This window comes from Bombus fervidus, chromosome 13, assembly GCF_041682495.2.
Source record: "Bombus fervidus isolate BK054 chromosome 13, iyBomFerv1, whole genome shotgun sequence".
In the NCBI taxonomy this organism is placed as follows: domain Eukaryota; kingdom Metazoa; phylum Arthropoda; class Insecta; order Hymenoptera; family Apidae; genus Bombus; species Bombus fervidus.
The window spans coordinates 6,663,145-6,680,014 of NC_091529.1; the positions used below are offsets into that span (position 1 = coordinate 6,663,145).

Here is a 16,870-nt window from a genome sequence, read left to right on the forward strand (position 1 = left end):
ATTTAAGAACAAAAGCTTTTCGATTAATGATGTATATTATCGATAATGCATAAAAAGTTATAAATTAAAAAAAATTTTAAAAATATATGAATTTCATTATAAAAGAGAAATTTAATTCTTTTAATAAATCTATATATGACTTTATTTACAGATGTATACATTGCGTTTGAACATGTACAAAACTAGCGTTCAAAAATATTTGTCTTTTTATAAGTAATAAGTCAATATCTGAATATTTCCCGAACATTTTTTTATGTACCTTACTTCAATCATCAAAAAATGGAAGAACACAAACATATTTTTCGTGAAAATGTGATTCCAGAGGTTGTTTTAATATGAAGTTTATTTACTAAAGGTTATGTTTTATTTTACTTAAAATAATTTTGTCTTCTGACATTTTTATAGGTACCAGACTTAGCTATTTATATTCCAAATTTTATTACACAAGAGGAAGAAGATGAAATAACAAAATATGTGAACAGTGCTCCATTACCAAAGTGGACACAATTAACTCATCGTAGATTACAAAATTGGGGTGGTATTCCTCATCCAAGAGGCATGATAGCTGAAGAAATACCAAGTGTAAGTATTTATAATAATTGGTTGTAATAACTAATGATCTCACGATAGAAAGAATCTATTATATAATATTAAAATAAACTGATACACATATATTTTATTATATTAACAATAAGTTTTCAGTGGCTCCAAAAATACATTAATAAAGTATCATCATGTGATATATTTGAAAAAAATAAACTACCTAATCATGTTTTACTTAATGAATATCTATCTGGTCAAGGAATAATGGTATAGTTACAAATTAAACAAGATATATATCCATACATAACGAGATATAAAGCATATTATAATTTGTATTTATTAGGCACATTCAGATGGTCCACTCTTTCATCCAATTGTAACAACCATAAGTTGTGGCTCTCATACACTTCTAGATTTCTATAAAAGGCTTGACAGTACAGAGGTTGTGATGATAATTATAAAAATAGTTGTATGTATGTGTATAAATTACATGCAAAATTTTGTTTCAGCAACACCAACCTAATTTAGAGTTCAGTTTTCTGTTAGAACGTAGGAGTCTATTCATTCTCCAAGGAGACTTATATCACAATTACTTGCACTCAATTGCAGAAAGAGACACAGATGTTGTTTTAAAGTCTGTGATAAAAAACTTGAGTATATGCGGAGACAAATTTTCGAAAGGAGAAATATTAAAACGGGGAACTAGGTTGTCTTTAACTATTAGACATGTTCCAAAAACTAGCAAGTTAAAACTAAGAATTGGATAATATATTTTTATGTACATACATATTATTACACTTTGTAAAGTTTGAGAACACTAAATGTGTTTTTATTGCTTTACATTTGCAAACCTATACAATATATTAGGAAAGAAAAGGAGAATTTTTATATAAGATACAAAGGCAGTGCTATTGTATTAAAAATTATAAATATTTACAAAATAATTTCATTTCAAGATGTTTCAGTTTTTATAGCTGTAGAAGTATCTGTATCTTCATAATTTTCTAAACTTACATCCATTATTTCCTCATCGCATTCATCTAACATTCCTTGTAAAGAATGTATGGAAGATATTAGGACATGAAATTGTTTACGTCTCATTTCCAATTTGTGTTCTAATTGTTTAGACTTTTCCTAAACATCAAGAAAATCATTTTAAGTTTATAGTAATAAAGTAAACTCCTTCTTAATTATTATGGTGTAATGGTTTTTACCTTTAACTTGCTTAACTCTTCACATAATGTAGCAAGTTTTAAATTGGTTTCTACTCTATCTGGCTGCTCATTTATAACTTTTGCTAGTACGTCATATTCTATTCTATTTTTCCTAACACGTTTTGCATCTTGTAATTCCGCTTTTGTTTTTTCTATGTCCCTCTTAGCCTCCTCTATTTGTATTTCAATTTCTTTTGACAACTGTTCATAGCTCTTTAATTCTTCTTGACTCATATTTGAGACTAGTCTGGATTTTCGTTGTGCAAATTCACATTGAGCTAGCTGGGATAACATTCTTTCATGTAAAGTATTATCTACTTCTGGACTATTTGCCCATTTTATAAATGATTTTAAAAGCATGTTTATTCGACGATCATCTCCAATTCCATCTCCATCTATCAGTAATCTCCGGCGTATTACTTCTTCTGTAAGACAAATAAATTGAAATCAGAAAATTGAAATTAAAAGTTTTGATAAAACATTACAAAAATTGTGATTTTAATTCATTTAATTGATTAAGAGGTTATGTCTATGTAGTAGTACCATAATCGACTTACCGTCACCCATTCTTTCCGTAAAATAAAAATCCCGGTACAATAAAGAATGTATTATTTTTTATTATATAATCAATATGTATGTTTCATTAATATATATAATAATAAATTATTAGCCGATGAAAGTTTGGTACATTGTGTACATTTTATGCAACTAGCGAGCGCCACCTGCAATCTATTTTTTTTAAATTAAAAATTACCGTGGATAAAAGTTAAACAAGTAAAAAGCTTGTAACAAGTAAAAAAAAAAATACAAATAAAGGAGCATGTTGCTTGAAAAATTACTTAAAAAATGTTTTAAACGTATATTAAAATATCGAAGCATTTAATTGGAAGGAATAGCAGGAAATACTTTGTTTAATGTTATGCGTTTTGCAAAATAAAAAATTCTACTTCACATACTATTAAAATTTCCTTAAAATCAGTACTGTTATTGTAATTGTATTTCATGCTCCAAAAATTAAAATCATTAATTAATTTGTAACTACATTTATAAAAAAGAAATGTGTACAATTTTTTTAATTTTTTAAGTATTCTGATTTGACGATCTTTCTTAATTGCAGAAAATTATCAACTTTAATGATGATTAGAAAAAGAGATAATAATATCGTCGGGAAAGAAGTTATTAAGTTCCACGAGTCAGCGAATGCAACGTGCTCCCATTGGAATATTAAAATGATCCGCCATTAGTTTAATAAACCTGTCTTCTTTGTTCCCTTCGTCCAAGAGCCTTTTCCATGCTCCTCGAAGACTTTCGACGCAGCAGTCGCAGATGTCACTGTACCCCTAATGAGCACGCTATTTTTCACCAGTATTTTTATCCCGTTTATTGGCTGCCCGTTTCACAAACTGTCAGCCGGATATTAATCATCCTACTATTACGACTCTGCCTTTATTTCTTCTAAGGATAAAGAATGAAAGGGCCGTCGGAGTAGAGGAGATGGAAGGTAGGAAAACTTGTGTTCCTTCATTAGTAGTATGAGAACAGCTCTAATATAGCAGATTTTATTTCATTGAGCTGACACATTTGTATAAATTTCTTCATCCTTTTTAATTATTTATAATTTTAATAATATCTAGTCATAGGTCATGATACTTATGTGTATAATTATAAGATTGCGGATGTTTATGCAAAATGAAGAGAATGGAACCTATACATAGGTGATGATTTATTTCATCCACTAATTTTATGATGAATGCTGTACTTTGAAAAGTTTCTATATTTTTCTATATTATATACATTTTATGCGTATCTGCACTTAAATTTCCCATAAATGCATAAAAACTTCGCAATATAATAATTATATAATTCACTAGAAAGATTGGATAGGATGCTATATAATCTTTTGCAGGTGGTGATGTTAATGATACATGTATATACATATTTCCTAAGTATGTTATCTTATGAAATCTATTCTAAAACTGATGTACCGACAAAGTTAGAATTGATCCTCGCTGTAGCATAGCGCACTCTATTTCAGCTGCTTTCAGAGATACATAAATGTTTTTCAATAGTAATCTTTCGTATTACATTCATACATCAACAAATCTTCCATTTCATGCAAATTTTAATGATACGTAGAAAGACAGCCCTTCAATAAATCATTTGCATTATACACGTGCTAAGTACAAATTTATAGTATTGTTAGTAGCCAAAAAATTTATCTTGTTTTATTTTTTATTGAGAATGATTAACGGCTATTGACAAGATATATTTGCGGATTTATGGAGGAGTTCTTTCTGTCAGGAAAAACGCAACAATAAAATTTATATTGGCACTGATAAATACACGTAAACTCTTAAATGTGATATAACATGATTTCATCTTTTATTCTATCGTAATACTCGTATATACATATACATATATTCAATTTACGAAATACACACATATTTAAGAAATGCCAGAAATCTTAGACTCGTAAAAGATGAAGAAAGAAAAATTATTCCTGGTCTGGGTCTGAAAAGACTGGCACAAGTGTTAATTTCGGCAGTAAAGAAGCAATTTGTACTATTGGCATTCACAACAGTGACTTATAAAAGTCAGTCGAATAAGTAGCTATAAGTTTCTTGCGTCGGATATAAAACCGAGAGAACAGAAGGGCCTAATATATCACGATTTATTCCGCGATAGATCCTCGGGAAGATACTCTCAATGAAACGGCGCGTCGAGTTACATTGTACGTTCCTTTCGCTCCCGTCGATCCCATAAAAGTCCCAATAATAATTTCTGATGTTTTCCGATGCAACATGTTTGATTTAGTGTCGGACATTTTGTGATCGCATATCTGCCTCGTAAATCTCTCCGCGGTGGCGCCACTGCATAAAAATATCAAACGTCGATGTGTCCGCGTTCAACCCCAATCCCACGTAAAATATTGCCCGTGATTCCGCGCGACGGAAATAGCCTTTCATTCCGGCTGCCTGATAATTCCAGAATTTCGCGATTTATACTCCGAAAGGTTATAAAAGATACGCCCGATTGCGTGTTATTATTAATTGCTGCGCGCCACGATAAAGTGGAACGTTTTAGTTTTAAAAAATGCCCTCAAACGAATATCGGGAGGAATACCGCGCGAAATATACGGTAAGATTATTCGGTCAGATTAATCGGTATTCAAATTGAAAACGGGTCCGAGGAGGAAACGGAAAATAAAACTTCCGCGGCCATCAACGTCTCTATCGCGTATACTAATTACGCCGGACCCACCGATTTCGGTATTTGCCCGCTGTCGTTTCATGATTGATCGAATTAAACTGTTCGATGATAAACTTTCGGCTGCATTTCTATTATTATAGGTCTGCTACATACGTTTTTATTGTTTCTCGCAAAAATTAATTTTCGTGTTTTTATTTTCTTGCGTTTTTGTCGTTCGTGGAATCGAAGGTTTATTATTAACCCGTAATGCGGTACATGAATATTCAATATTCATAGGAATTCAAAAATCATATAATATGCAAAGCGGTAGATACATCATTTTTGGGCCAAGATTCTTTTTTAATATTTGCACTTTTAATGAATGACAATTATATGAAATATTTAATGTCTTGTTATTTATTTTGGGTTACTTTCGAAATATATAGTCGTATGTTATCATTTAAAAAAAATTTTCGACAATAATTTCAGTTTCGTACTAAAATTTTTCTTCTAACATTAAATCTTTTTGCTTGTTAAAACAGAAATAAGATTGGAACATAAAAGTTAGAGTACCGCAGAGAGGTTAAAATATAACTAAATGCAGCATTGATTTGAATGGAAATTTCAATGAAAACGCGACTGTGATTCTATCTAATTGAATGTAAACATATCTCAGCAATCATCAGTAATGTTCATTTCACATTTTACAGACATGAGACACATATTACGTACATGTTACATTATAACTAAGCGAGAACCGTAAATACAAGGAAAGAAATAATTCCTTTATTTTTATTAGTTGTATTATAGCTTTAGTCTTTATGTTTTATATCTTCCTTTTTGTTATAAAATAAAAGAACGGTACAATTTTTTTGGTTACTTATCATACATATTTAAGAAGCGATCTAACAGTAAATGATCGATGCGACTCTTGTACGATTATCGAAAGTCGATAGTTCTTTCTATGTTCTTTCGCTACGTGGCGCTGATCAGAAAGAAATCGATCGTTACTCATTGATTCGAAGCATCTAGTCGGTGACCATTAAATAAAGCTTGCGCCGTGCGTTCGCGAATAGAATGCATTTATCTCGGCGTAACGTCATCGTGATGCACGAGTGGTTGAAATGATAAGTAATGATGTTAATAAATAGTGGAGTCTGCATCGGCGCAAATAGGGAATTGCAGAGTAGAGTTGTCCCCCTTGCTTCTCTCTCGCTTGAATCAGGGGTCGCGCGTGAAAACGGCTGCGCGCGTGTACTAATCGTGGCGGAAAGGGTGCCGTGAGTTATGAGTGCTCTATGATATCAATGCATCAATTTGACTAAACGAAGGATTAATTTAATAACAAGTCAGCAGATGAGTAGTTGGATGATAAATAGAGAAGGGAGGATGGTAAGCGATATTCACAAAGGGGGGGGGGGGACGTAAACCGATGGTGTTCTTTTCTTCTTATTGGGCCGTCTTAACGTACCCTGCTGTTTTAACACAATCTAAACATAATTTAATCCAGATATGTTTATCATGCTTCTGGAGAAACGATCACAAGCTTATTTCATTTTATAAGTTTTGGTAATGCTGCTCACATTTAATTTCGTTTTTCTGTTTTAAAAGTGGGAATGATAGACTATATCTGTGTTAAATTTATTTGAAAGATGCGCCATTGCGTGACAATGGTATACTTCAATCAAAATGTCCCTAATCTTCAAAGGCTTCGTTTCTTTTCACTTTTCAAGGGAATCACATATGTATCTACGAAGAAAGTGAGATAGGTGAAAATCAATTATTACTCGACAATTATGTTAAAGGATACAAGGCATTCAAAAACAGGTCATTCAACATCGTATCGAAAAGGTAGGAATTTATACAAAAGTTATAAAACGCATTTGACAACCATTGAAGGTTACGAAAGCTCAAACAAATATTTTGAGCTTATTTATTATACAATTGCATTGGAATCAGTCATGTTCATAAAAATATGAAACTGCATAAATATTGCAGTCTAATTATTACGAGTATATAATATCTATCTTTATCGACGTTAGTTGCAACGGCTATTAAATATTATTGAAAATTCGTGTTCTAATATCGTATTCAATAGTATTCATACTATAAGTTTTTGCTTGAATGCAGAGAATAGGAGAGTGGAGTGGAAATAAAGCCAGAATTCTTCAATTTGCGAAACTAATGCAGTAAGTTAAGGGCGGTTAGGGTGTCCGAGTATCAGAGGGGAAATCCCCCAGTTATGTTCGGTAACAAAGTCAGCCGGTGCTTCAATATTGTCGTAATCGCCGTTATTATTGCACTGTCAATCATGTGTGGTACTACGAGCAATGAAATATTGCGCTTTCAAATTATTGCGGCAAGAATACCAAGAATCATATAATACATGCAATACAAGCGTAATTAGAGTGTTTCTCTCACGTCGATCATAATTATATTACAACATAACCTATATTTTAGGCAGTATTTTTCGAATATGTATAGTACACGAATTTTAGATTCTGAATAAGATGTACAATAATGATTGTTTTCGTTATACTCATCGTAGCTACGTATAGTTTTGTGCAAATAATCTTTGCAGAGTAATTCATATCTAGAATTTCCTAACTCCATAAAAAGATGGTAAATGCTACCTCTATAATCATATTCAAATACTATTACTACAAATCAATCTAACTATACAAATTACTTATAAATAATCATATATTTCACAGATGAACGTTGAAACATAATAAATTCGGCTGGACTGAAGTTAATACAAGGTTTTATAAGAAAGAATAACGGAACCAAGGAAGAAGCCCAAAAGCCATGTTCTTCACGCAACACACTACACTGGTAAGGTATCATATTCTTGCGTTGAACGTTTCTTCGCCGCCGCGACGGCGTTTACAGCGAATAAAATTAAACGGGAACGGTCCTCGGGCCCGTTCGTGTCTCCCATTCACGCGAACGTTAGCGTTAGTCAAAATTGTACCTACGTGGATTTCCTCGTCTTCGCCGGCATTCCACGGATGTCGTTCGCCGATCCCTCCACCACTCCCACTTTTCACCCCACCGTGTTTCGTTCCCGAGCGCCGATTTAATCCGGGATTCAGCACTCGATTTGATACGTTACACAGCGGTTTGTATGCCCTAACTCGCCTTACTCAACACGGTACACCCTGTTCGTATTACTGCTCCTACGACCCGCCCATACTAGATCGCTTCATTTTGTTTCACCCTCGGTTCTCTCATTATCTCGTGCAACCGCTCTCTACCATCCCCTACCCTTTCCTTTTCTGATGTCTTCCTCCCTTTTCTCACCCTCTTAGTGTACAGGCTATTTCAGAATTGTGGTCTAATCGAGAAGAAAGTAGTAGGGGATGATAAGAGGACAATTTTTTGTTTCATCTCTATACGTTGTGTAACCTGAGAGAGACTCGGGTATTAAATATTAAACAATATTATATATAATATAAATTTCATATTTTTATATATAGATCCTTTTTATCTTATAAGTTGCATATGTGTGATTCATTAATTGTATATATTTTATATAATATTTTGCTAATTTTGCTATAAAATTTTGCTTACTAAATGAATAAAAATGATGTTTTTGTATTTTAGTCTCTCTTGTTCTTCAAAAGTATTGAAAAGATTTGTAACCAAATATATTTGATTTCGCTGATAATCTGAATACTATGTATGTAATCCTGATACAACTATGTACCACATTGTGTATAAGATTAGAAGGTACTGTGATATAATATCTCTAAATATTCTAACTCTTACGATCAGGGCTGTACATACTTTAAAACTCAATTTCCCTTATATAGCCTTATTATCTACACAAAAAATACGTCTATTCTTTATCATCCCCACTTTGTCGTCCCTAATAACTTTTACTTAATCGACCCCTGACTCTGAAGTAACCTGTACACACACATTCCACGTGTCTTCCTTTTCTCGTTCACTCTCGCCTCGGATTCGAACACTCCACCCTTACATTCTCTCGAATCCCCATTTTTCTCTTTGTCTCGTTCCTTGCCCAGGCGCCTCACTATCGCGCTTAATGTTCCCACTCTTCGTCTCTGTATCTGTCTCTGTCTATCCCTCTTTGTGTGTAGTATCACATGGTTACACCACAAGGGTTCATCCCCTGCAGTCCTCGGAACGAAAAGTGGTAGCTAGACAGCCACCCTCTTCACCCTTCGTACCCGCCTCTGGTTTCCTCTTGTCGGTGTTCCTCACTCACCGCCTCCTATGCCCTCCCGTGGCCTCCCACTTCACCCTACGTTCGCATTTAAATTAGATTAGATAAGTTAATCAATGCGGTATTCGAAGTAAAACCTGGGATTTCGTGTCAGCCGGTCGGCTAGAAGAGAAATTATTGGCGGTTCGGATCGCGATCGGTCGATCGCTATTGGAAATCGTCGAGTCACGGGCAGGGATGGGTTTTAACTTCACGCGTGCCGCGTTCTTCGAAATCCTACGTGTTACCGAATCGTCATCCCCTAATACCCGAGATTTCCTACTCTTTATCTAAATTTTGCAACTTTTGAATTCTTTAACATCAAAATTTGGTAATTTTCTAACTCTTGACTCTGTTCATCATTGGGGACCATAATACTTTAGGATTAGATCACTTAATTTTGGAATTTTTCATTTAATTCAATCTCGTTGTACCGGTCTCTATCGTGGAGAACGTAAAATACAAAATAAAGTTAAATCTTCTAAACTTTAGTCATTTAAAGGACGTTATTGCAATTAGTATAGTACAGCATCACAGCTGTAAGTTAACGATACTATAATCTTTAAGTTCATTTAATTCAGTTTTTATTTTATTTTTCATCCTTCCGGCCGTAAAGAGGATTTGCACATTCGCTTGTTCATGTGTTTACAATGTATGTTCTTGTTTTGTTACTTAGCCTAAATTTTCACCTCAAATCAATTCACCAGTGCGTTCGAGTCACACTTTGAGAATCTACGCCCTATGCGACCATCTGAAAATCTCAAACTCCGCCACATACAATAAACCATATATGTAACGCAATTAGCAACACAGTATGTACAGCGCACTATCTGCAATTTCCGCCCATTCTTGGCGCGGCGATATTACGTGACGTTAATGTACGTTGGCAAACGAACGGGCGATTCGCGAAATTAGTAAACTTGCTTTGTGGCCGGGGGAGCAGTCGTAGAATCTATAGGTCAATACAGGTTTGCGAACGAGCCCTTCTCCTTCTCACAGCCGGATAAGGAAAAACTTTTCGCCATTTTTCTTTGCACGCCTCTCGTTAAGACAATTTATATTCTATTCTGTAACACGAGGGGTGCTGCGGCATGCTGCGAGTCAAGTGAGTGGGTGGGTTGGGGGACACCGACTTTTCTCCTTTTTTCACCTCGCCCCCCTGCCCCCCTCTTTATTTCCAATTGGCATCGGCACCCTCTGTCACAGCGTGCCAACTTTTTTCATATTCCAATTAGAATATTTTTCATTGATTTAATGCCGGCGAGCGCAAATATTAACGGCTTAACACCACGATAAATTTACACTGCCAATGTCTACTACCGCCTCTCTCTACTCTTGTCGGTTCTCGTTTCCTCGAGGTGGGTGGGAAAGAGGTTGTAAGGACCACCTCTTTCTTCTTCCTCTTTCGCCTAGCTGTGAAACGCTAACTTTATGACTCACGAGAACTCTCGTAACATTAATCACCCGGCTATTCGTATTCGAAATCGATACCGGTTACGAAAACGCTTCCAACTCGCGCTTTTTCCTAGTTTCGTGGAACTTCCGGTCGGACCAAACGGCGTATGTACGTCCAAAGCTGTTGTTTGTTGGCTCGCTGGCTGTTAAGGGACAAGGGAAACTATATACAACGAGAAAGAGTTTTGTTAGTTTTTGGCAGATGTACGTAGCTGGTTGGACAGTATCTTGGGAATTATTATTATTACCTATATCGTGGAGTATTATCATCTTTCTTTATGAAGTACTTGTATAGAGATAGTTGTTTGGATAATGTTCTAAGAGTTATTGTTACATTTGGGAATTATTATTATTTTTTACATATTTGTATAGACAGTGTTTTGACAAGTATTATTATTATATTGAGAATTATTTCGTTGTTATTTTTATCTTTCAGATATCTTTAATAGATATCTTTAAGCGATTGTTTGAAGTGTTTTGGAAATATTTGTTATTATATCGATGATAATTAGATTCTATATCCAAAAGGAAAGATATTTGAATTTTTCTACAGAAGTGAATTGTTTAAAACCGTTAATGCGTCCCTTAAAGAAATCTTGTAATATTTTAATGTCCTAATGGAATTTGAATGAATAAATTTCTACTAGAATTTTTATAAATGCGAAGATCTTAAAGGAATAATTTTCTTTTCAATTAGTGTTGGTAGTAGAAGTCAGTTGGACTTAATCGGCGGTCAATGTGTTAAAAATTACGTCATTCAGGTGTCTTGCTTTATGATTGATGCGTTTCCTGCAACACACTCGTACATCGTTCATTACGTCCCCTTGCACGTCGCTATCAATGCTCCTGATGGTCTTGGTGATTTTCGTCTTCAATTTACCTACCCATACGCTCTCTATTGATTTTCGAGAAAGATTAATTAAAAACGCGTATACTATCTGTTAAAGCACGAGAACATTAATTTTAGTCATTTCACTATGAAATTTTCATTCGTTTTAGTTTAAGGGGTCGCATTCTCGGTCGATATGGGTGCGGAATGTTTCTCTAAATTGAACTCGTTTTATTAAATACAACTTAAAATTTCAAATGATCAAATCTTTAAGTTCTCATCTTCTCGAATTCTCAAAGCGGGGAATTATCGAGTCTAAAAAATGTTCAAACTTCCAGATCTTTCAATTCTCAAATCTTCAATTTAAATATCCGCATATCCGTTTCTTAGATCTCTTTTTCTTTAATAAATATTTTTACATTGCACACTTCCTTCTTAGTTATCGTATTTCATCGTAGAATCAAGCATTTCTCTTTCCACTTAGAATTCAACGAGATACGGATCATTAAAAATCGAACATTTCGTATATCCAATCTTGCTGCCACTTACCTGTTTCTTTTCGAAGAGTTTCCAGAAGATTTCTTGCATAAATAATGAAGTATAAAAAATAAATAAAAGTTAACATGGTCGAGGAAAGAACTGTGCGCAATGCAGGTAATTTAATTTGAAATAAATACAAATATTTCGAATGTTGCGAAACGTGAGGGATAAAAGACTTACACAGGGTGGTTTTTATAATTACCGTAATACGTGTTCCATTTATTAAATTGGAGATATAATACACAAGCGATAGATAACACGTATGTATAATTTATACAATACTTTATACAGATTGTCTCTACCTCGTTCGCGCTTAGCAATTTATCTAAATACTGTACAATAACACGTTGAACGCTCGAGTAACTGGTACGCTAGTACGCTCGACCCTTTTTTTCCATCGTTACATTTCTTATTATTCCATTTCGAAACTCGTTGACCAGCCACGACTTTACAATTAAAAATCGATTCTCATCGCACGGATATCGGATACACCGAAAGTATTCAGAATACGCGTTAATTCGGGTATCAGGAAGGTCTTAGCGTGACTTCCGGTTCTTCGTTGGTAACCAATACTTTGCCTTTAGTCGCACGCTTCCTGCCATTACACATTATGTATACGTGTACGTCTACGATCCTATTTTTTTTTCGCTTTTTGCCTCCTTCGAGTTTAATTGGGGAACACCTATTTACTCGTTGGACGAGTTTCGGGCGATCGCATGAACTTTTTCCAGTAGTTTGATCATTTCGAGTGCGGATATAACGGGCGATCAGGATGTCTACAGTTTTTGTAATACCAAATTATAGATCTTAATATTATATTCTTAAGATCTCCGATGGATTCAAACTGCTGGATTTTCAAATTCTGAAATCTGTAAACTCGAAAATATTCAGATCGGGAAATCTGTGGATCTTCGAACCTACAAATTTCGAAACTTTGGAAATCTCAAATCTACACATTTTTAGTTGTAACGTCCTGGTTCTCGAGTTTTCCTGTTTATTTTCCAACGAATTTTACTAAATTTTTGTCCGTTCTTTAGAAGCAGAGGAGTTTCTACGTGACCTGGCAATCGTTTCGGTTTTTATTTTTTTCGACTTGTAACAAACGAGAAAAAGAAGATAGAAGATAGTTGTTATACGATTTCTACTATTAATGGAATTTTGCTAATTTATAAAATGACTGAAATACGTTTAAAAATATCAGCTATGCGCCCGAAAGTCGTCCCATATGTATATCTATACGTCAGATTCTTATTAAATACGTTAAATATCACATTCACGTTTATCGTATCTACAGAATATACAAAATTCATTTGAATTCGCTTATTCGTTCATTGGCATAGTTCACTGGGACGTAAATAGAGAATTCTTAAGGGGAATCGTTCGATTCATTTACCTCTTACGCATATTATTTTTCCTTTGAATCTTTATTCTCGTTCGTTTCACATTCGCGTTTAATTTATTTGAATATTTATATATTTATACTCATAGTGGTGGTGTTAATGGCTTGTCTGATACTCAGCATACATTTACTATACACGTGCTGTTTAACTGAATACGAGCTTACCGGCGTTCCTTTTATTATTATAGTTAATTACTTGCAGGATTGATCGACGTAGTGGAACCATAATTTCTCTTTAACTGGAAACGCTCTAATTTTAAGGCAAGATTCAGAAAAAGTGCCTTAAATTGCTTTTAGCATGATACAAGATTTATAATTTTGTGGAGTACGTATTTATAAATATACAGATTCTTATAGCCAGATATCTGAAATCCTTTGATTCGAAATTTCTAAACGTTCAAATTCTCAAATTTGTAATCCCTAAAATGTCCAACTTTTACATCCTTAAAGAGTGTATCTTAAATTTGTAGAATTTCTTGAGATTTAATCTTAAATTTTACAATTCAGTTCAGTTTCTAAATTTACAAACACTGAACTTCTTGAAATTCGAAACTTTTGGAAATTCTCGAGTTCCAATATGTATGTGCAGATTTTTCAAATTCTCCAATTTTCAAACTGTCCATTATTGTTTTCGAAAATCGCGATCTCGCTATTACCCTGACTAAAATTTCCTACAATCGTTGTAACTTAATCGTTATCGCAGAAATGGCATTTTTAACATAGACATGACTAGATTCAGCCGCCGAGATCTATTACTAATTCCCGACTAATTAAACTATATAACAACAACCGTGTTTATTTTCGATCTACACGATAAACATAGAAAGTTTGATTTGTCGATAACATGATTGTGCCTCACCACAAAGAGACTTCTTCTTTTTCTTGCCTTAAAAATTCCTTGTCGATTGCCATAAAAGAAATTTACCCCTCGATATCCATAAAATATTTGTTCTAATCTGAAGATCCTGCAAATAATCGCATACGTATAAATTACTGTCATTCAGTTATAATATAATAATTTTGCGTGTATTTCTTGCAACGTACGTCCAGACGGCACGATCCTTTCGTTATAGTATAATTTTATCTTGATACAAATATATACAAACGACGATAGAGCTCTATAAACGTTAAAAACTCGTCGGTGAGATTTGTCGGAAAGAAAGAGGAATGCGTTTATATTTCTCAGCGGTTCGTCAACTTAAAACATTTAGATAAATGGATTTGTGAAAAATAGCAATCTCGCCAATTGTGCCACTAAAACTCATTATCTTGCGAAAATTCGACGTATCGATCCTTCTTACTCGAATACAACCACCAGGCATTTAGTTGAGTTTACTTTTCAACTATTTACGTCAATTCTTCCCTTTTGTATAAAAATTAATTAGTCGAATTATTCTTTCTAACTAATACGCGTCGATCTTTGGTTCTTTAATAATAATTACATTAATTGATAACATCAATTATATAATAAATTCATATCTATATAGAAAGTCGTATACATCCTCCTCGAACGCTTCTGTACAAGTTAACACGTTTTAACGGCACAATATTATAAGTTAGATGAAGTCAGCCTTCGATTATCTTCTTTTTCACACAAATTGACAAGTTCTTCGATCATCGTATGGATAGTCATTTTTCTTCAACTCGTCAGTCTTGGTGGCGTCACGTTCATATCGACATTTTAACAAATTTTGAAACGAACGCTTCGAGGCATTTTCTTTTTTCCTTTTCCATAGAACAACCACGTGGACGTTTCTCATTATAGTAATTTTCTAACAATTTTAAACCGAAAGAAACCATAATCTTTTGAAACAAATTGCTCTTTGAATTATTTTAGGTCAATTGGTGGAACATTTTAACGCTAGAATTATTATCGGACCGGTTCAAAATCTTCGTCCGATGTTTCGCGAAGTCAACTTCCCTTAAAGCTTCTTTTGACAATGTGAGGAACGTTAGAAAAGTGAGAAATAAAGAAAAGGGGAATGTTTAACGATCGGTGTGTCTTGATGTTCCTTTTCTAAAATTCTCTTTGCCACGTATTTTTTCACATCCTCTTACGAATCTACCTAGTGAATCTAGTCCTTCGATTCGTTCTTTTATTTCGTTTCTTTATTCGCGTGTTTTAATGCCTGTATTGTTGCTCGAGTTCCCTCCTCAGCCTCTTCGCTGCAGTCTCGCTGTTTCCCTCAGCCTCCGCGTCGCTGCAACCATCCTCACCCTCGGCGACGACGCCCTCGACCTCTTCTTGCCTCCTCTTCGCCGTCGCCATTTCAGCTGCGTGCTTTTTCCGCCATTTTGTCCTCCTGTTCTGGAACCATACCTGGAATCACAAACGAACCCTTTCGTTGGAAACTTGTCTCTGTCGCATTGAAACAATTTTTTCTGTCTTTCTTCTTCTTCTTCTTTAAGTTAATTAGCTATAATTATATAGAATTTTGATTTCCTTTGATTTCCTTTAATATTTCTAATTCTTCCGTGATATAGGTAGTATATGTTCATGATTCACATCCACCTTTGCTTCTGTGAAGCCAACTTTTAGTCTAAAGGAACGCACACGTTCAACCTGAATATCCTCTTTTCCACAAACATTCTCCGGCATCTTTCACTTCCAAACATAATCTTGCAAACATATTAGTACCAAGTGAGAATACCTATCAGTTTCTTTAACCAGTTAGCTGATGCGACCTCTTTGAAAAGTGTGTACCTAAGATGTGTGGTAAAAACTAAGCGACAACGAGTATACTCGTCAAACACAGACTATGCGTGGCTGTTACAACACAGAATTAAGTTGTAACGAAACGACTGTTTTATTTCTTAATTTTATTACGACAATTTACTGCAATTACTAAATTCCAATTTAAACAGCAAATTGTAACTACTGTTTACGCGTGACGAGTATACTCGTCGAAAACATCTAACTGACTAAAATTATCATCTGCGACTACTATTCACCGCTATTATTCGTCAAGACTCACAGAAAACTAAAAAAGAAACCTATCAACCAAGAATCCAAATTTCCATCGATATTCTTCACCCCTTATACCTTCGGAAGATATATTTTTGAACCTTATCAACCTCCTAAAAAACCACAATCCAGAAAAATCGAAAAAGAACTGAAGGATTTCCAATTAAAAAATTTGTCGATCCATCAACATTCTCTAACACTCACCATCATCAAACGTAGGTTTGGAAAGACTGAAGATTTCAAACTCTATCCATCTTCTGAAAACAGCTATCTACCAACTGAGAGGCTTCATCTTAAGGTTCTCACGGCTTGGATTGTCACACTGTTTGAGGCTTTCGCGCGTAAGCCGTGTCCAGAAGGAAATTCTTCACGACGTTTCGCCAGCATTGCAGCTGCCTCCTTCAGGGGTCTGAGGTTCCTCTGAATTGCGTCCTTTGCGACAGTGTTAAGCGCAATCATCTGCTAATCTACTATTGCTCAAAACCCAAAGAAACCCACAAGACTC

General features: G+C 34.5%; 3 protein-coding genes across 4 annotated transcripts in view; 1 reads left to right on the top strand and 2 right to left on the bottom strand.

Moving 5' to 3' along the window:
* Nucleotides 1-140: 140 nt before the first annotated feature.
* Nucleotides 141-2,488, bottom strand: Thoc7 (THO complex subunit 7). The gene is made up of 3 exons (XM_072015684.1): nucleotides 2,315-2,488; nucleotides 1,758-2,182; nucleotides 141-1,677 (listed from the first exon to the last, which is right to left on the bottom strand). Exons 1-3 carry the CDS (start codon nucleotides 2,322-2,324, stop codon nucleotides 1,495-1,497), a joined length of 618 nt encoding a protein of 205 aa, XP_071871785.1. The 5' UTR covers nucleotides 2,325-2,488; the 3' UTR covers nucleotides 141-1,494.
* On the top strand, nucleotides 186-1,383 carry LOC139993708 (alpha-ketoglutarate-dependent dioxygenase alkB homolog 6). 2 transcript variants are annotated; one of them, XM_072015682.1, is made up of 5 exons: nucleotides 186-324; nucleotides 406-582; nucleotides 703-810; nucleotides 887-985; nucleotides 1,053-1,383. In XM_072015682.1, the coding sequence occupies exons 1-5, from the start codon at nucleotides 280-282 to the stop codon at nucleotides 1,308-1,310; spliced, it is 687 nt and encodes a 228-aa protein (XP_071871783.1). In that variant the 5' UTR covers nucleotides 186-279; the 3' UTR covers nucleotides 1,311-1,383. The 2 variants fall into 2 exon arrangements, with proteins under 2 accessions (XP_071871783.1, XP_071871784.1); XM_072015683.1 differs by lacking the exon at nucleotides 703-810.
* Nucleotides 2,489-14,896: 12,408 nt separating the features above from the next.
* Hgtx (HGTX homeodomain transcription factor) overlaps nucleotides 14,897-16,870 on the bottom strand; it is a 47,528-nt gene continuing 45,554 nt past the window's right edge. Inside the window, exon 4 of the mRNA XM_072015677.1 lies at nucleotides 14,897-15,720. Coding sequence (XP_071871778.1) covers nucleotides 15,523-15,720 — 198 coding nt within the window. The 3' untranslated portion in view covers nucleotides 14,897-15,522. The remainder of the gene's footprint in view (nucleotides 15,721-16,870) is intronic.